This window comes from Truncatella angustata (assembly GCF_020726525.1).
Source record: "Truncatella angustata strain MPI-SDFR-AT-0073 chromosome Unknown BKA67scaffold_10, whole genome shotgun sequence".
In the NCBI taxonomy this organism is placed as follows: Eukaryota; Fungi; Ascomycota; class Sordariomycetes; order Amphisphaeriales; family Sporocadaceae; genus Truncatella; species Truncatella angustata.
Window position 1 is genome coordinate 901,707 of NW_025763390.1, and position 18,279 is coordinate 919,985.

General features: G+C 51.6%; 6 protein-coding genes across 6 annotated transcripts; 2 read left to right on the forward strand and 4 right to left on the reverse strand.

Moving 5' to 3' along the window:
* Positions 1 to 1,152: 1,152 nt before the first annotated feature.
* On the forward strand, positions 1,153 to 3,477 carry BKA67DRAFT_631195 (multicopper oxidase; the record flags this gene model as incomplete). The annotated part of the gene is made up of 3 exons (XM_046105595.1): positions 1,153 to 1,909; positions 1,960 to 2,087; positions 2,147 to 3,477. The coding sequence occupies exons 1-3, from the start codon at positions 1,551 to 1,553 to the stop codon at positions 3,475 to 3,477; spliced, it is 1,818 nt and encodes a 605-aa protein (XP_045952558.1). The 5' UTR covers positions 1,153 to 1,550.
* A 1,775-nt stretch (positions 3,478 to 5,252) lies between these two features.
* BKA67DRAFT_491411 (DHS-like NAD/FAD-binding domain-containing protein) lies at positions 5,253 to 6,238 on the reverse strand (the record flags this gene model as incomplete). Its single annotated transcript, XM_046096984.1, has 2 exons — positions 5,253 to 5,950; positions 6,085 to 6,238. Coding segments are annotated over 2 exons (852 nt in total), but the record flags the coding sequence as incomplete, so codon positions are not given.
* Positions 6,239 to 6,609: 371 nt separating this feature from the next.
* Positions 6,610 to 8,095, reverse strand: BKA67DRAFT_583046 (beta-lactamase/transpeptidase-like protein). The gene is made up of 2 exons (XM_046104044.1): positions 7,869 to 8,095; positions 6,610 to 7,792 (listed from the first exon to the last, which is right to left on the reverse strand). Exons 1-2 carry the CDS (start codon positions 7,957 to 7,959, stop codon positions 6,711 to 6,713), a joined length of 1,173 nt encoding a protein of 390 aa, XP_045952560.1. The 5' UTR covers positions 7,960 to 8,095; the 3' UTR covers positions 6,610 to 6,710.
* Positions 8,096 to 9,531: 1,436 nt separating this feature from the next.
* On the reverse strand, positions 9,532 to 10,325 carry BKA67DRAFT_541038 (glycoside hydrolase family 61 protein; the record flags this gene model as incomplete). Its single annotated transcript, XM_046100863.1, has 3 exons — positions 9,532 to 9,818; positions 9,870 to 10,214; positions 10,268 to 10,325. 3 exons carry the CDS (start codon positions 10,323 to 10,325, stop codon positions 9,532 to 9,534), a joined length of 690 nt encoding a protein of 229 aa, XP_045952561.1.
* An 831-nt stretch (positions 10,326 to 11,156) lies between these two features.
* On the forward strand, positions 11,157 to 12,071 carry BKA67DRAFT_541039 (uncharacterized protein; the record flags this gene model as incomplete). Its single annotated transcript, XM_046100864.1, has 4 exons — positions 11,157 to 11,190; positions 11,222 to 11,299; positions 11,349 to 11,588; positions 11,713 to 12,071. 4 exons carry the CDS (start codon positions 11,157 to 11,159, stop codon positions 12,069 to 12,071), a joined length of 711 nt encoding a protein of 236 aa, XP_045952562.1.
* Positions 12,072 to 12,829: 758 nt separating this feature from the next.
* On the reverse strand, positions 12,830 to 15,113 carry BKA67DRAFT_92194 (uncharacterized protein). The gene is made up of 2 exons (XM_046109545.1): positions 14,485 to 15,113; positions 12,830 to 14,396 (listed from the first exon to the last, which is right to left on the reverse strand). Exons 1-2 carry the CDS (start codon positions 14,705 to 14,707, stop codon positions 12,889 to 12,891), a joined length of 1,731 nt encoding a protein of 576 aa, XP_045952563.1. The 5' UTR covers positions 14,708 to 15,113; the 3' UTR covers positions 12,830 to 12,888.
* Positions 15,114 to 18,279: the final 3,166 nt, after the last annotated feature.

An 18,279-nucleotide genomic window follows, 5' to 3' on the forward strand; every position in this document is an offset into this window, starting at 1 on the left:
CAAAGGATAGTACCTGAATATCCTGGTTGACTTTGACGAAAGGTTGGCTAAGATGTTGACAGTCACCATGCCTGGTGATCCGCAGAAACCGCGGAGGTGAAGAGATTTCACAAAGGTGAAGGCTCCATTTATCGTGTAAGGTCGAGGCTGACCACTTTACGCCGTTGTTCGTGGAGACCAAATCGAGCTTGGCGGCTCTATTGAAGACGGTTTGTACGATTAGGAATAGATAACCCAAGATCTCAGCGGCATGTCGCTGATTGCGAGAACGGTTGCAGCAACGCAAGATGTGTGGCTCCTGACCCAGGCACCAAGTGCTATGCGTTCACTATTGAAATGACTCGCCCAGCATGTTTGCATTCCTGGGGAACTTGGAATGGTTTCAAGGTTTTTGACCATTTATCAAATAGACAAATCCAGTTCAAAATCCTCCTGGATAGCCTATGGACCACTTTTGGCGCGGAGGGTAACTTTGGATCCCAATTAGAATGTGTCGTGCCACAAGTGCATTGGCATGTATGCAATAGTCTTGGCTTGGCGGCGCCTCTACCTGCATGCTTCTGGCTAAATACCAGTGCCGCATAGAAACGCAGACAGCTGCAATGCAATGCAACACCGTTGACAGGTGAGGTGCAACTAGTAGAAAATTACTGTCTGACTTGCATATATTCGCCCTGAATCAGTCAAACACTGACGACGACTTCTGTGACTTGACGTAATATCGACCGTGGCTTATCAATTATGATTGGTGCGAGGGACTTTATTGAGGCACATCTGCACAGCTGAAGAGTATAGTTAGTAGCGATCGCAAGGGAGACACATGGTGAACAGGACCGGACATCTTGGCTATCGATTCCTTGGGTCCATTGGAAATATATGGCATTAAGCCTTGTCGAATGAGATGGCTATACATCTCCCAACAGTGTTCTGGCCAACCTAGCAATCCTACATGAGGCATGCAGTTCGCGACAACCGTCCTCATCATGGTTAGGTAGCCCAAAACAATGGTTCGTGCAATGAAACGTGCAGAGATTATGCTGGGAATCTATAGTCTGAACTGCTGCATACTCCATTCACTTTTGCTTTTCAAAAGTCCCAGGTGCCGGCCGGCACACGCGTTATAGCGGCCTACGTGCATGGCCGTTTCGATGATGGCCACTCAAAATATCGATGGGTGAAGCATATGCCCTTGCGTACATACTGTCCAACATACCAACAAACCTGCGATACCTTATCCTCTAGAACCAAACCTTGCAGAAATGAAATGAGTTCACACGTAACTCTCTGCAATGAATAGGACATGGGTAGGAAAGATAAGGACTATCAGACTGAGTGTCTGCAAGGGTTGTCAAGCTTGGTTTGTATATACGCAGAGAATGATACCCGGCTTTGAATCTTATATAAATGGGCGTAACCTACGGGACAGATTGTAATTCACAATAAGGCGGTTTTGATGTTACTCCCAATAACCACGTTGGATTCTGATTGGTTGCCTACTGTTGGGAGTTACCACTATAATACCGGCTGGTGAATATCTGTACCACTCAGAAATGCGCGCAATTACCCTCGCAGGGGCCATCCCCATATTCTCATTCCTGGCGGCCGTCACAGCGGCCCCAGCTACTGGGCCCATCGAACTTCGGCAGTCTGCAAGCTGCAACACTCCAGACAACCGGGCTTGCTGGAGCGATGGTTTCGATATCAACACAGACTATGAGCTATCGACGCCCGAGGGTGTCACCAGGACCTTTGACTTCGATGTGATCGAGGCCGACAACTGGACTGGACCTGACGGGGTTGTCAAGGAAAAGGTCATGCTCATCAACAATCAGTATCCAGGCCCGGCCTTGTACGCTGACTGGGGCGATACTCTGGTTATAACGGTTACCAACAGCATGACGACTAACGGGTGAGCCCCCTTGACGAAATTTGTGACGCGTATCATGCTGATGTATATAGGACATCTATCCACTGGCATGGTCTCCGTCAACATCATACAAACATCCACGACGGCGCTAACGGCGTCACGGAATGCCCAATAGCCCCCGGTCAGTCCAAGACGTACACGTTTAGGGCCACCCAATACGGTGAGTGGGTTCGATCTGTTGTCGATCTCACCTTTTCTGACATAAGCCTCCTAACCTAGGAACATCATGGTACCACTCGCATCACTCAGCACAGTACGGAAATGGCGTCTTCGGCTCGATCCACATCAACGGCCCCGCCTCCGCCAATTACGACGTAGATCTCGGCGTCTATCCCATCTTCGACTACTACCATCTCACCGCTGACCAGGGCGTGCGGCTCACGCAGACCCAGCCCTTGCCGCCGAACAGCGATAATGTCCTCTTCAACGGCACCAACATCAACCCGGCCGATCCCAGTCTGGGACAGTACTCCATCGTGACACTGACACCGGGGGCCAAGCACCGCCTCAGACTCATCAACCCCTCCATCGAGCACAACTTCCAGGTCTCGCTCGTGGGGCACGAGTTCACCATCATCGCAACGGACTTCGTGCCCGTCGAGCCCGTCGTAGCCGGCGACGTGTTCCTCGGCGTGGGGCAGAGGTACGACGTGATAATCGAGGCCACCGAGGCCGTGGACAACTACTGGTTCAACGTGACGCTATCGAGCACGGGGCTCTGCGGGGCGTCCGACAACGTTGCGCCGGCCGCCGTCTTCCGCTACGATGGCGCGGCGGACGCACTTCCCACGGACCCGGGCACGGCGCCGGCGGACTCGCTGTGCAACGACCGGGACGACCTGGTGCCAATCGTGACGCGCGCCGCCTCGGTGACGGAGATCACGCCGGCGGTGCTGCTCAACGACAACCTGCCCGTGACGCTCAGCTTCCCGCCGCTGTCCAGCACAGTGACGTGGTTCGTGAACGGGAGCGCCATCGACGTGCAGTGGGACAGGCCGGTGCTCGAGTACGTGCTCGAGGGGGACGCGGCGTCGCTGCCCCGGCGTGAGAACGTCGTCGTCGTCGACCAGGAGGACGTCTGGACGTACTGGATCATCCAGAACCTGTCGCCGGTCCCGCACCCCATGCACCTGCACGGCCACGACTTCCTGGTCCTCGGCCGGTCGGCGCCGCTGAACGTGCCCTTCTCGCTCGCGCAGCTCCTGGCGCTGCTCGCCGCGGGCCAGCTGGGGCCGCTGACGGATCTGTTTGACCCGTCGGACCTTGCGTCTCTGAACTTCGACAACCCCACGCGGCGCGACGTCACCATGCTGCCCGGGCTGGGATACCTGGTCGTGGCGTTCCGGGCTGACAACCCGGGGAATTGGTTGTTGCACTGTCACATTGCCTGGCACGTCAGCGGTGGGCTGAGCGTGGACTTTGTGGAGCGGCGGGACGAGCAGGCGGCTTTCATTAGTGAAGCGGAACTGACTGCTTTCGAGGATACGTGTACGCAGTGGCGGAGCTTTTATGCTACGAGTGAGTATCAACAGGAGGACTCGGGGCTTTGATTATAAGTTGCAGGAGTTTGGGTGGCCGGGGAGTTTGGATGTTCTCGTTGTCAGGAAATTTTGGGTTCGTGATTGTCACGGACTTGTTGGGTTGTATCGTGGCGGCGAAGTAGCGCTTGTGAATTCCACAGGAAAAAGCAACCTGTTCGAGTCTTTGTGGATGGGACTTTTCCTTGTTACACCTACCCTAGAAGTACATGATCCGTTGTTTTGTGCCCCGAACTCGTCTTTTTCCTGCTAGAATGATCACACGAGAATGTGTTATAGCCTAGTTCATACTGTGATCGATGTTCTGTGCTTCAATAAAACTTCATACCTCTGATTCGATACAGCTTCCTCTCAGAGCTAAGTCGGACCTCAGCATACCTATACGAGTCCAGAATAACAATCACTCTGCATAGAGGTCATCTCATATGGAGGTTGGACCTGTGCTGCATGCATAAAGAGGAAGAGAGGTGAAAAAGAAAATCGGGAAAGAAAAAAAAAGAAGAACTTCGTATACACCTGCAAATTTCGGGAAGGTTGTGAATACTTGCGCCAGGACTACTTAGGGACGTGGCCTCATCCTCGCCTAGGTCAACAGAGCTAGGGGTATGTTCGTCGCCAAATTTAGGGTCTGCAACAATATCTGTGCTGTCTCTCATAATCATAGTAATCCACCATGAAATCAATTTGCTTCTCGTTGCTCAGTGGCGCGAATTCTCTTCCCATCTTGCTCTCGCTCAGCGCTTCGACGAATCTTTTGGTGTGTGCCGGATTGGGCACCGTCACGAGCCAGTAGAAATACACCAGCACGTCACGGAGATGGTTCTCTCTCCTTATATCTCCTAATTGTCCCCATGCGGTACAGAGAGTCAATGTCCTGCGTCATCCTTGCCATCTTTCGCCGGATTTATACAAGGCATTCCCGATGTCCCTTGAGAATCTATTCTTTAACAAGGGCTCTGTGCGGGAACCACAGTCTTATCTTACTGCACATTTGTCGCGAGGGGCTTGCAGGAATTTCGGGCTTGAAGGACATATCTGTAGCATTTGACAGACAGACAGTGCCTCCTTACTGGTCTCCTTCAAGCGGGCGTAGGCACGAAATTGGGACGCGTAGACGTCGGCATACATGTCCAGTTCTTCTAATGTTAAGTCCAGAATGGTACATGGATGACGAGGCATCACGGCGTGAAGTCAATGCAGTTTATGGGTATATAGGACCGTCCACCGAGTCTGTCAGTCATCCTACTCGTGCTCTATAAGACGGACCCGCCTCCGCTGCCACTTGCAGGAGCGACCTCATCGTGGTCGGTTTCGTTCACGACTTGTTTGCTGTACGATGCCGGCTCGTGATCTTGTTCCGTCTCGGTCTTGTTGTCCGCATTATCAGATCCTGGGATACCGGCGTCTTCAATCCTCGGTACAGGTTCATGGCTGCTAGACTCCTGATGCAGGCCCTCGCCACTCGATATCGCAGGACCGAGCGCAGGATTGTTCGAGTCCGTTGACGCAGCACCTTCCGCGCCTCTGCCTTCTTGGCGTTCTTCTTGGCGTTCTTCTTGGCTTTGCGTTGTGCCTGTCGCTGCTTTCTCAGTTTCAACCTGCGCCGCCTGGTTAGCACCAGTGCCGGTCTCAGATTGCTCAGACAGCTCCAACTTATCCTCCACCTGCTCGGCCAACTTGTCGACTTCATCTTCCTCCCATTGGTGGTTGCCTTGGGCCTTGCGCTTTTCGTAGGACTGCAGCTGTGCGATTTGCCTGGCCGCCTCTTTCTCGCCTACGATGCCTCTCCACATGCTCTCGAGCTCGTCCTTCCAGCCCAGCTCTTCGGCCAACTCCCGGATGCCAGAATCGCAATCCGTGAGACAAATGACGTCGTCAGTCCGTGTTCCCATATCTCCCACCCTCTCCTTGTTGAACAGCACTCTTGGCACACCTTCCATGGCCATCATCGGCAGGCTGGCGAAGGGATGGACTGTCAGGCTTGTGCCAAGAACAAGCATGAGATCGGCGGTGGCCGGTACGCTGCGATTGTCGTAGAAGGCAGAGGGTAGCTGTTCGCCGAAGAAGACGATGTCGGGCTTGACCAGGCCACCGCAGCCCTCGATACAGTGTGGCGCCTTGCCCTGTTCGACATGCTCGAGCATTTCCTTATCTGGATAGGGGGTTTTGCACTCGACGCATCGCTGTGTTGCGAAGCTGCCGTGGGCCTCAACAATAAGCTCGCCCGGGACACCGGCGCGGCGCTCGAGACAGTCAATGTTCTGAGTGAAGAGCTTGCGCAGCAGCTTCTTCTTTGCCAACAGCGCAATGAAGGCATGGGTGATGGTCGGGTAGAATTTGCCGGGGTAGAGTTCTTTTGCGAGAATGTAGAAAGGCTCGGGATTCTCCTTGAAATAGTCTATCTCGAATACAGCTTCGGCGAAAGGGAGGTTGAGCCGGGCCAGGTTGTGGTAAAGACCGGTGTCTGGCGATCGAAAGTCGGGTACTGTATAGAGAGGGTCAGACTCATGTCATGTCCTGTCATGCCATGCCATGCCATGTGCGAAGCAATTGCGATGGGCGGGGCAGGATGAAAATGAGACGGGGCGACAACGTGGACAAGATGGGCATAACACATACTGCCTGCAGCTGTAGAGACACCAGCGCCGGTCATGACGACGACGCGCTTGATGCGACCATCCTTGATGAGCTTGGCGACGGACCTGAGATCGCGACTCTCCAAGGTCTGTGGTGGCGTATCGTCGCCGACAATGCTGCTGTTCTCGTTGCCCATCCTCAATTCTCAGATATCGGGCACGGGGGGTCAGGGACGGGGCTGCGAGCTCTCGTGCCGGTGACAAAGGATATTTCGCCTGGGCGAATGGTATGTACTGTACTATATGTGTGTTCGACCTTGCAGAATAGATTCGATTCAGGCGACAAATGGAAATGGGCCCCCGGTTCACTTCGCAAGGCAGACGAGATTCTGATGTCGCTGCAGCCTGCTGTGCTCCCGCTGTTTGTTTGGCGTTCTGATTTGCTGGGCTGTTAGTGACGTTTTCCTCAAAATGCGGGGGCGGGGTAGTCGCGCCGGCCGTCAGCATCCTCAGGGGTCGGCCCGCCTGAATGTCGCGTCAAAATGTCAGGTACCCAGCTTGGCGTCAGTGGCTTCATCTATCGTCTATTGTCAAGAAAAAGAAACTTAAGGGAGTAGGATTACGAGAATTTCCCCGCCACCATGCCAAACAGCTAGACTAAGTTCTAGGTTAACCAAACGTCGACCACGCACTCTTCAAGAAGTCAACCATGTGGACCAGGACTTTTTCGTCGTCCACCGGAACTAACTGCGTCGCAAACAACGTCGCGATCCCCTTCTCCCTGTTGATCGTCCATATCAGGTTTGGCCATCCGTTCCAGGTCAGCGTACCTGCCGGCAAGTTCGACTCTGGAACTACCCCCTCTGTCACCAAACTTCCAGCAGCTGTAAAGTTGACTGCCGCTCGCTTTCCCTCCGCCCCGAGTCCGATAGTCTTCGCAAACGTCTCCTCGTCGTGAAGGATCTTCGTCAGCCCAGCACTTCCAGCTTCAAATGCAGGTGAGAACAGCAGATCCACGCTGTCCTTGCTCAGGAGCTTCGACTCTGTACCGAGCAGATCGAGCAGCATCTTCTTCACGTCCGTGATACTGGAAGCTATCCCTGCCAGCTCGCCCTCCTTGCAAGCACTGATGCTGCCATCCTCTTCCCGTCTCACGCATTGGAGCAACTTCGTCCTGATGTGCTCCTGCGTGAGCGGTACGTAGCTCGTGTGATTCAGCCCGAGCGGTTTGAAGACGTGTTCTTCCATGTATTCCGTGAAGCGCTTTGTGCCCGACGCACGCTCCACCAGCGGCTGCAGCCAGTGGACACTATGCCCGTACTCCCACCCTTCTCCAGGCTGGCACAGTAGAGGTGTCGAGAGATTCCTAACAATGCTGGGGGTACCCTCGGGCCAGTCCGGCTGCGGTACTGCTGCACGCCAAGCTTCTGTCAGATCATCATCGCAGCTCCCGATGCCGCTCGAATGCGTGAGCATATGGCGGAGGGTGATTGGCCGGACCTGCGGACTGAGGGTAAACTTGACATCTGGGTCCGCCGACGGCGAGAGGATCTCCAACTTCTCGAGCTCCGGCAGGAATTTGTAGACCGAGTCGTCCAAACCAAGAATCCCCCGCTCGACGAGCTGAAGGCAAGCAATATGGGTCACGAACTTCCCAGCTGAAGCTAGGAAGATGGCACTGTCAGGATCTAATGGCGGTGCATCATGAGCCAGTGATTGGTGTCCGAAGGCGCGATGGTACAGAGTTTCACCTGTTTGACGTCAGACTAACCTAGCTAACTAGTAATACGGAACGTATCATAGTCGAAATGCGACAGGCAAACATACCTTTACTATTGATGACTAGTCCGATGGCTCCAAGCAGGTCTCGGACATCGGGGTTAGTGGCTCTGGTGAGATTTGCCTCAAACTTGTCCATCCTTGTTTGTTTTTTTCCTCCGGTCGTGTAATATAAGTTTCAAGTTATTTAAAGGCTGTCGCAACACTCGATCTCGATCATTCCAAGGTATGTAGAGTTGCTCACGACTAATATACCACAATCTTGATTCCTGCATTATCTCGCTGCCTGGATGTCGCTATGGTTCATATTGTTCCAGGTCAGTTTTGGTGAACTTTGCATTAGCGCCTTCCTTTTTTGGCAAGCGCATACTGTATATTCCAGTCACCCCAGAATTGTAGTTTCTACAAATCCTAGCAATCATTGGAGTTGTTGCGGCGCTGGGCAGCCGACTATAGGTCACCGAGTTTCCCGAACGGGGCTCCTGGTCCCAAGCTGGCCGCGCTGGATCCAAGGCATCCATCATACATTTCTCCATCAAACATATCTAATTTCTCTGCCTGAAGCTGCCAACATTGCACGAGAACCATGGAAGTGCTTCGGGGATCAAATAATCTGCTTCCTACTGGCTCAAAGACGACTGCTTCTAAACTGCGATTATATTATTCAAATGTATGAAAAAGACTGCCCACGAGCTACTGAAATGCTATCCTTCCGCAAACGTATCAAGTATGTATGTTTCCGGAGCAAGAGTCTCATGGAGTCCTCTCCAAAGATTCTCCTGGCTACGGACTTGCCCTGAACGACGATCAGGTCTCACATATATGATACGCTCTCAAAATGGTCTCGCATCCACCCATGACGGCAGAAGTTTGGGATTTCCTGCATGTCGAGCTGAGTGTATCTAGCAAACCTGTGGGCCATTAAGCACCGCCACGAAACATCATTTTGTCTTTCATTGCATGTCATATATTTTTACATCATCCCATTTGAGCTTGGTCAACTGAGCATACACCATTTCGGTCTCACAACACATGACCTTCGACGACGAAGTTCTGGCCGTATTTTAAGCACACGTACACAGAGCGGAAGCATCGAAAGAATCGATTATGAGTATGTTTGTGGAAGCGGACCATGATGATTTAGATGATGGGGTTCACCCGCAACATGATTACAGGTCTGCGCATAGAATACGAACCGTTCATGTCTTGAATGACATGAAATTGACGTGGATGCACCCGTGTTTGCCTCGGTGGACCTACACCGGTCAAATAAATATCCAACTCGAACCGAAATGGCAATATGCTTGCGTTGATAAAGAAAGCTATCTGCGAATGTAATCACAATGGGTGACATAGCAATTTCATCGCCCCAGCTGATCTTTTCCTGTGCCATGCTAAAAGGTCGCACTGAACTGTAACGTAACCGCCGAATCCAGGCAGTAGTGGATTGAGAGGATAAGAAGAAAAAGAAAGAGAGTGATGCACTTCAACAATTTCTCAATTACAACTCGACATTCAGAGAACGCCTGTACTACATTGGACTGGGTGCGGCACAGCTATTAAGTTGTTGGTCAGACATTTGCTGTTGACATACCATTTGTTCTAAGGAACCAACATCCATTGCCCACGGATCAGAGTCCTAATTATCTTCTTGGCGGTGTTCGGTCAACCATGGAAAAAACACACACACAGCAGCAGCATCTCGCTAAGTCTAGCAGGTAAAGACCTTTGGTCCGGCTGGCTGATAAGCCTTGCCACCGTTGTTGTAAACATTGATCAGCAGACCCGGGTCCGTCGCTTTATAAGCACCAGGGAAAGACACCAAGTCGGTCGGCTTGCCAGTAGCCGTGCCACCAGTGACATGCAACTGCGCGCAGGAGAGGTAAAACTGTGCGCCGCCAGCTGTCGAAGCAGAGTGAAGCGCTACATGCTCGATGCGGAACAGGTACTCGCCGTCTTCTAGACAGTTGGGGATCGTGAAGCTGAATTGTGATTTTCCTTTACGTATGTGTCAATTACAGCACCACTGGTCGGTTGATGTCTTCTTACCCTCGGATGGCCATGTGTATTGATTACCCGACACGGTCGGCATATCTTGGTAGACCTTGAACCAAACGGCACCATCCCCAGCCCAGTCAGCGGCCTTGGTACCCGAGGGTGCTTTTGCCATGTACGCCGACAAAGCCCCGATGTGATAGATACTCGGCGCTGCAACCCACGTTATGGTGCTGCCGGCCTTGTACTCCTGTGTCGTTGCGCCCTCGTTGCCAGGGGCTAGTTGGTAGCAGCGAATATCTGGCGAGGTCACATCGGTGACGGGGTTGTTGGTCTGCCAGTTGACTGTTTTACGGGCCGAGGACCAATCTGCTGTGCCAGCGAGCTTGGGGAATGTGTCTTGGCAGAATCGTCAGTGGCAGAACAAAAGGGCGGGAGACGAAGACACTCACAGTGTGGGGCTGCCGCGACCGCAGTGACGGCGGCAAGCAATGTTAGAAGACTCTTCATCGTGATAGTCAGATAGAGCTCGATCAATCGTGATTCAAATTCTTTCGACACAGACTGCGTGCGTCATCCTGGCGGTTCCCCTGTGCGGCACCAGTACAACTTATAGTCATTCCATGTTGAACTTGGATTAGAAATCTCACTGCAGATATATTGTCAATTGATACTTCAACTACCTTGGCAACGACTTAAACCCGGAAATCGTGGATGATTTGATATGACCGGCTAAAAGCTGCAGCCAGTCAGGTGCCGTGCCGAGCTCCATCATCGTTCCAAATCGGGTAACACGGATGAGCATGAAAGTAGATTGATGCAGGTCATGAGATATATTATATAGGCAGCCAAGACTATGAAATGCCACATGGATCTGTGGCTCCGTGGCTGGCGTCATAATGCTCGTGAAGATGCTTTGTCAGTACCGGTTCAAGCTTGCTGTCTGTTTCTGTTTGGCCTCTACGAACGGGGCCCTGGAAAGCAGCAGCCGCAAAAGCCACAATAAGGACATAAAGAGTCACAAGTGAAAGCAGTGGCAGGATGTTTGTTCTTCTCTTTTCTTACCTTGAAACTATTCTGAATACCTGCCTTGGTCGCCTCTGCACTATACTGGAGATCCAAAACTCGGATGGCTTTCCCTTCTTGTGAGGTAAGGTTTTGGGCTCCATCGATAACCCAACAAACAAGTAACACACAGTTGATCCTTCTCGAGCATGAAAACGAAGAAATGTCCTGGTAGCGATGCCAGAGCTGCCATGTATCGCTGTTAACTGGTTGACTGTGTGCCTTCTTGTTGTCCGTTGGCGCGTGCTTCGGCAACCATTTCCAGCCTGCTACAAAATGATCTCAGAGAAAGAAATGATATCCGTTGTTGGTACGGACACTGGTAATACACAGTTTTAAAGTTTATCTCAGTCATAAGAAGAGAACGTTAGATCTGGCTATGAGGTTTCTCATTGGTTCCGCTGCGCTGGCTAACAAAGGTATTGATCTGTAGTTGGCATTACCCTAATTGTTTACTGTTGTCGCTAGGCCTCATCCAGAAAAACAAAAACCAAAACACCCAAGTTGAGCAATTATCAGCCAGTAATCTGTTTTACCAGTATCTCGACCAGCGGGATCGAGAGAAAGGTCTCAATTCTACCCTCGGGAATCTGGAGCGGGGCTTCCGCAGATTACAGTGCAAGAAAGAGTTACAGGAGGGAGACGACTCTGCTCGTGCATTAGACATAAGAAGAATTCACAGCGAGCATGGCGCCGATTCAAGAAACGGTAGGGAATGAGGAGGACTGCTCCATACAAGAACTCCCAACTGAAGCAGACAACGGTGTTTGATCTCATAATGCCCATACAGGCACACCGACACACAGGCTGCGAGGCTTGTAATCGTCTGAAGGATTTCGCCCAGCCCATTCAGAAAGAGAGCGAGGCATGAAATGCATGAAATTCTGGCGAAGACTGAAACAGAGTGGGACGGCGTCTTCTCGCCTACTTGAAGGCCCCGGGAGACGAACGAACTACTCGTTCTCGCAGGTCCTTGCCAGTGACAGCGCCAACGCCGTTTACATGCTCCTCCTTCCTCACCCACACCCAAAAGTCCATCATGGCCATGACGGCACTGAACTAAACCCAGATCAAGGCCGAAAACGCAATCAGATCCCACGCGTCGGTCGGTGTCAACAGCGGAATTCTCTCCAACGAATTCTCACCATACCACCTGTACGTTTTACGTCTTTCTTTGGCAAAGTCGGGTAAACACCATAAGAGAATAATAAAACGCGAGTGTTCTAAAAACTGTCTTGACCAGTTTCGGGACAAGTTGGTCAAATCAATACCGAGCAGCGGGGGACCACGGTAGCTGCCGCATCCGTCGCAGATTGTAAGGCGGAGTGTTTTGGTTGGAGAGATCTTGTACTTGTAGACGGCGGTGGTGTTGGGTTGTTGTGGGACATACTGGGGATGGGCTGCTGAGTTTGGTTTTGTGTTTTGCTTGTGTCCATCTGTGTGTTGCCTTCGTGCTCTATTAGATAGTCATCAGCTTTGAAAAAGTGTAGATGGATGGACACTAGCAATCAGGAATGCGGCTGCCGTTTTGAAAGACCTCGATTGACCAACTCGCCTGAGATAGCGCTTTCTTTAGCATTGATTTCGCAAACGGAGACAAAGGCATCGCGAAACTCAATTGTCACCACATTTAGTGGCATAAGGGCTGATGGGTATTGCACCCGTTATTGAGATACGTTGAGTTAGTGTGGAGCTGCAGATATGATCAGTTGCACCGAATAAACCAATAATGACGAAGATTTCGTTTCCGTGCGTACAGATGCAATTTCGTCTCAAGAATGTATCAAGTGATGGCAAGCTGTGCATATAACAGACTTCAATAAAGGTATCATTCAACACTATGGTATTGGTATCATTACATTATATCCAGCACAACCAGCTGTAATGTAGTCAAGCCTGACTAAGCCTAGCCAAGCGCCTAAAGGCTACTATATATATGCACCCAAGCAGATATATCCCACTTTCTCATTATATATAGACACATGTGTTGTACATACTCAAAGGAATTTCAGCCCTGCTGGTGCTGAGGTCCACCGTAATGGTTGAGCTCATCCCAAGATATGGGCATGCCGTGTTGTTGATGTGCAGTCAGATGCTGCTGCTGTGCCGCTATAGCGGCCTGTTCTTCGAAAATCGCACTTGATAAACTTTGGGTATCTGAGAAACTGTGCGCACTCGAAAAGCTTTGCCAGTCCTGCAATGACGGCGGCTTTAGGAGTTGTTCGCTGCTGTCGTACATGTTGAAATCGACGTCCATGGGTGTGGTATCCATAGGCGATGCCAGCAGAGGAGCTGGTGGGAGTTCCTTGTCCAATGACAAGGGCCGTGTGTTCATGGATTGCCCCATCTGCATAGTGTCCACCTGCATTGGTTGAGGTGATAACGACTGTGACGGAATGGGCTGGGGCTGTACCATGAATTGTTGTTGGTATGGGTTGTTCTGCTCAACAGGACTTGTGTATTGCATCTGCATAGATTCACGGAAATCTGCTGATGAGACCCGTCGGCTGGGCTGCCTGCTGATGGGCATCAACGAAGTCGATGCAACTCTCCGTAGTCCACCACGTTGAGAGGTTATGGTGACCTGTCGGCTGAGCGAACATGGATCAGGTTGTTGCTGTTGTTGTTGATGCTGCTGCTGTCGCTGCTGCTGTGGTGGTGGTGGTGGTGGTGCGCTTCGAGATTCCGGAGGCGGCATAGAATCTCCATTCTTCGGCTTCAGAACAACGTGACAATATCCCCAAGCGCACTGCGTGATTCGGGCTGCTTGCTCGCTGGACCCATCGAAAAATTCGAGAAAATCTTGCAGCTGGCCTTGGCTTTCACCTTCGACATAGCCCTGCTGCCTGGCGGTGTTGTCGATGCCCCAGCTGAACATGGGCTGGTGGCCATTGAACTTGCCCTGCTTCCTGGTCACCAATTCTCTCCACGCTTCTAACACAGCCGGCTGGTGTAGTAAGCCATAGATGACGTTAGAATGCATCCAGTCTCCCTTCTGAGCGCCCGATTCGAAATGAGCTGCGACGTGTTCGTAATGTTTCTCGAGCTTGGTGTGCATTGCGGCGCAGAAACCACATCCCCAGGCTCTTCTCTTTCTCATGTACTTGACCACGCCATCGGAATGTGGACACGTTTTGCAACCATGAGCGGACTTGTGGTGTTGATTGAAGGTGTTGGGTCCCCAAAAGCTCTGGTTGCAATTGGGACAAGGATATTTCCGCCATCTCTCATGGAACTCTTCTTCGTGTCTTTTCCAGTCGAATTTGCGCTTGAAAGTCTTGTCGCATGATGTGCACCAGTACTTTGCTTCTGACGATGCCGACGCCGGCGTTGTGGGTTTCACGAATGATCCGCCGCCAATCGAAGAGACGGAGCTGTGGGCGGTAGCGGCTGTTGCGGTCGATAAGATGCTCTCCCGTCCCGAGCTATTTGACGCTACCGAGGAAATTGACGACCGCACTTGATGCGAGGGAATGAAGTGATGATTTGGCACGGCATAGCTGGGCGATAATTGTGCTGAGTGAGCTGGTTAGCAATGCTGGTTTAGAATAGTCGCGTCCCCGGCAGACCTCCAGCCATGGCGGTGTTTTTTGAGCTATCTTACATTCAATGCCTCCTTGCGTCGTTGGTGGAGGTGGCGGTGGCGGTTGATACTGAGGTGGTGGCGGGTGTGATAGGTGAACTTGTAATTGTTGTTGCTGCTTCGACTGGTCGTCCTCCCCCAAAAGTGCAAGCAATGCCTCGCGCGAAAGTCCAGCTTGCTTCAACGCCTCGAGATGTTGTCTCGCTTGCTCGAGTATACGCGACGGATCATTTTGGGCCTCCATGCTGGGCTCATATACGGGGTGCCCTCAATGAGGGGCGTAAACTACGTTGCGGCGAGTACGACGATAAGCGGCTCCAGCAGTTCTGTTCTTTGGTTGATGGCGTAAGATTCAGTCAGATGTGGTCAAGTGGGAGATGTTTGGCGAACGGTGAGACGGTGAGCCGGACTGGATAAGGTCGAGATGGATGGATGAGAGTCAGGTAACCGGACAACAACGAGAGTCGGTCAGCAAGTCATTTCCAGGATTGCAACGCGCGCGTAGGATGGTAGTCGGGTAGCCGACCGGGACATATATTATCGCCCGCCTTGCCTTGCAACCCAAGTAGCTCCTCCTCGCAAGCCACTCGACGCAGAGGCCTTCGACGAAGGGAAGCGGCACTAAGTTACCAGATCCAGGAACAGGTCACCACAACAGGTTCCCCTTAACAGAATACGGATAGCCTTGCCTAGCTTTGGGAAGTTTGGTAGAAGGACCCTGGTGCAAATCGTGCGATCAAAGTGCGTCTTTCTTTGGTGGACCCCCGGACATCAGAGGAGACGACGGAGCGATTACACTAGAGTCTACAGTAGCGGGAATAGGAACAGGAACAGGAACAGGAACAGGAACAGGAGTGCGCAGGAAAGGGAGAATCGCCCGGCTGCCGGGATGTATCATGCTGCCACTTCGGCGGTCTTGTCACCTCTGACAAGGAACTACTCTCGAGAAATCTGCGCTCGTCGTTCGCAGACTTGCAGTTGAGCTTGGACACATTCGGGACCTCCAAAGGCTCCAAGCGCTGCAAGAGCCCTTGAAGCCCTTGTGCTATCCGAAAGCTCATCTCTTTTCATGCAAGGATGTGGAGGTGGGCTGAATTGCTGGCCCACCTGAAACGATTGGCCCCCTGTCAAATACTTCAAATACATCAACATGTTTCGAAACACGAGGATCGCGCTGATTTCTGTGCAGAACGAACCAACGGCACGGCTCATGATCCTTGAAATACTTAGCCTCGCTAGCCACATGGGTAGAGGGCACACTTGTACGTATGTGGTGCTGCTTGTTAAGGTTTGCGGTTTGGGCTGGGTTGGGCAACGTCGCGGGGAAAACATGTTCGTCACCGATTGCGATTGGCGTCGGGCGAGTATGTACTTGCAATTGCACTGCGTTAGGGTAGCCCGAGTGCAAAAGTATTAACAACAGCAAAGTCCCTGGAGCCCGTCCCTGGAGCCCCCTGCCCATCCTTCCAAATCCGTGAAAGGCCCCGGGTCGCGCGAGGGATATGCCATGTAGGGGACTTCCCAATTTTGCCATGATTAATATCGACGATACATGAATCCCATGGGCCGCAATATAAACTGTCATCCTGCTGTTTTGTCGGGAGAGTGTGCAAGATTTGGTTGGATTGATTCATTCCGAAGTAGCTAAGCCTGTCTAAACCATGACCAATGACAACTGCGCCCCGAAAAGAGCACCTGTCAACCCCTTCCGCCTGTCACAGCGACAAGCGTAGGAAATACTCCGTGGATTGATTGCGCTGGGTTACGTTTTGCTGCCTTCCTAGCCCTTTCCCCTCCCTTTCCCTTTGGACGCTGGGCAGGAGAAAATCTCAAACAGATTGACGCCTGTCATCTGATGAGAATCATGAGACGACCAGCTTGCAATTTCTGCGCTGTCCCTTGGATCAATCCTGACTGATTACGGAGCAGGCTCAGCTTGTCTGATTCACTACTGTGCTATCTGTTCTGAATGCAATTTGCTGGCGTGAAACTTGTGCATACGTCCTCGCTAGGGTTGCTACACCGAGTCTGGTGCAATCTTTGGCGTCATCTTAGGGAGATCTTAGCCAGCAGCAAGATCCAAGGCTAAAAAGGTGCCTGATATCAAACGCCGGCCGGCGCGGGATTCTACCACAAGTGCCCCTGACTAAATCCGCGGCAGCGAGGCTATGCTTTTAGAAGTTGAGATCGCTCATATCAAACATCCGAACTCTCAAAAATGGAAAGACTTCGGCGATGCGGTCGCAAGTAAAGAGAAAGCCCTCAAAAATCTCTTTTGGCCGAGTTACGCGTTTCTCTGCAGGACATTGGCGTGGATTGCGTCACATGAAACTGTTCAATGATGATGTGCGACTAGGACACGATCGCATTTGAACCTGGCGTGGTTGTTTTGTTTGCTTGCGCCCGCCAGTCGGAACCTCAAGCGGGAACCGATCTGTACATAAATCTGGTGTCGATCATTGATTTGCGCATTCCTCTGAAACTCGAAATACGCGTGACCGGATGAACTCCTGCTAGATTCGTTGTTCCTACCGCGCATGCAGGCAGGGGCTCTTCCTTCTCGATTCAACTTTCAATTTTCGCATTGGATACGCAATAATAGCCGGAGGTAGAGAGGCACATCTTGCAAGCATTACCGAAATCCGAGATTGGCGCTCGGCGGTGTCGCATTTACGTCAGAAACTTAAATACTTTGTGCCGTGATCAGACATTTCATCACCACGAAAACAACGAATAGTGAACGTCATCCAGCAGACTCATCTGCTCTGACGGCTTTCTAAGTGGGCGCGTCAAATTGATTATCGACAACTATTGTTAGTGTATCGAGTCATTGTCGCGAATCTGTACTTCTCAGTTCGGAAGATCCGCTCCCGCCTCATCAAAAATATGGTTTGACAAGTCAACGATCTAGTGTAGAGGCTAATACTTGCGCACGGTCACTCATCTCAGAGGAACAGCACGCTTCATAACTCGTGATCCGATGTTTTTCTTTAGATGACTGACCGATAGGAGCGTTCCAAACTCTTGCGCACAGCTGCGCGTCGGCGCGTGAGGCCTCTCAGGAGATCGTGCTGAGGGTCGGGACAAGTGGACATGCCATTCAAGCTCTAACGGCTCTTCAAACCACCCCGACTCTTCTTTCTTGCAAGACCCGGCTGTCCCGCGCGCAGTCAAAACGTTGATCCTTTCGTAAGATGACAATTACAATGCCAAGACAGACCGTCTTTAGACAGCAAACTTTGTACCCAGTCTCAGCGGTCATCAAGGTGTTCCGATTAGCCGAAAAGCGTCCGATGCACTGGAGAAAAGCTTGATGCACTCGATCGAGAAACGCTCATACAGCTTTACGAATGTGGCTTGCTCGTGCATTCACCATCTTTATAAATATCTCTTCCACCAATCGTGCATCGTACGACTTGTCATGCGGCTGGATTTGTCAGTGCACAACTCGTGGATGAACTCATCCGGCAACGGAGCTGATTATGTCTTTGCGAAAATCTGCCGCGCAAGCTATGCTCTGGACTATCCGCCGCGCTCTACTTAAGTGACAGACCTGTCGGTGAGAAGAGCCGTATAAAATTTACCTGCACAAAGCGTTAACACTCTCGCTGCAAGACAACCTCGTGCTGCGCTCGTTCCTGTCTCAGATATTAAGTTTACAGCACGTGGAATGTCTAATCTGCAACACAACGTGGTGCTGGGCTCCTACGGATCTGCAGTAGATTATGCTTCTCTTTATGTATGCCAAACGAATCAATTTGCCGCTCGACGACGTGGAAGCAGAGGTTCTTATGGAAGGCTGCCGGATACGGATTC

Excerpts from the sequence above, each read along its gene's own strand:
- BKA67DRAFT_583046 (XM_046104044.1), bottom strand. The coding sequence starts at position 7,959 with ATGGACAAGTTTGAGGCAAATCTCACCAGAGCCACTAACCCCGATGTC. Across the intron at positions 7,793-7,868 it reads ACTAGTCATCAATAGTAAAG|GTGAAACTCTGTACCATCGC; the intron begins GTATGTTTGCCT and ends GACGTCAAACAG.
- BKA67DRAFT_92194 (XM_046109545.1), bottom strand. The coding sequence starts at position 14,707 with ATGGAGGCCCAAAATGATCCGTCGCGTATACTCGAGCAAGCGAGACAA. Across the intron at positions 14,397-14,484 it reads GACGCAAGGAGGCATTGAAT|CACAATTATCGCCCAGCTAT; the intron begins GTAAGATAGCTC and ends CAGCTCACTCAG.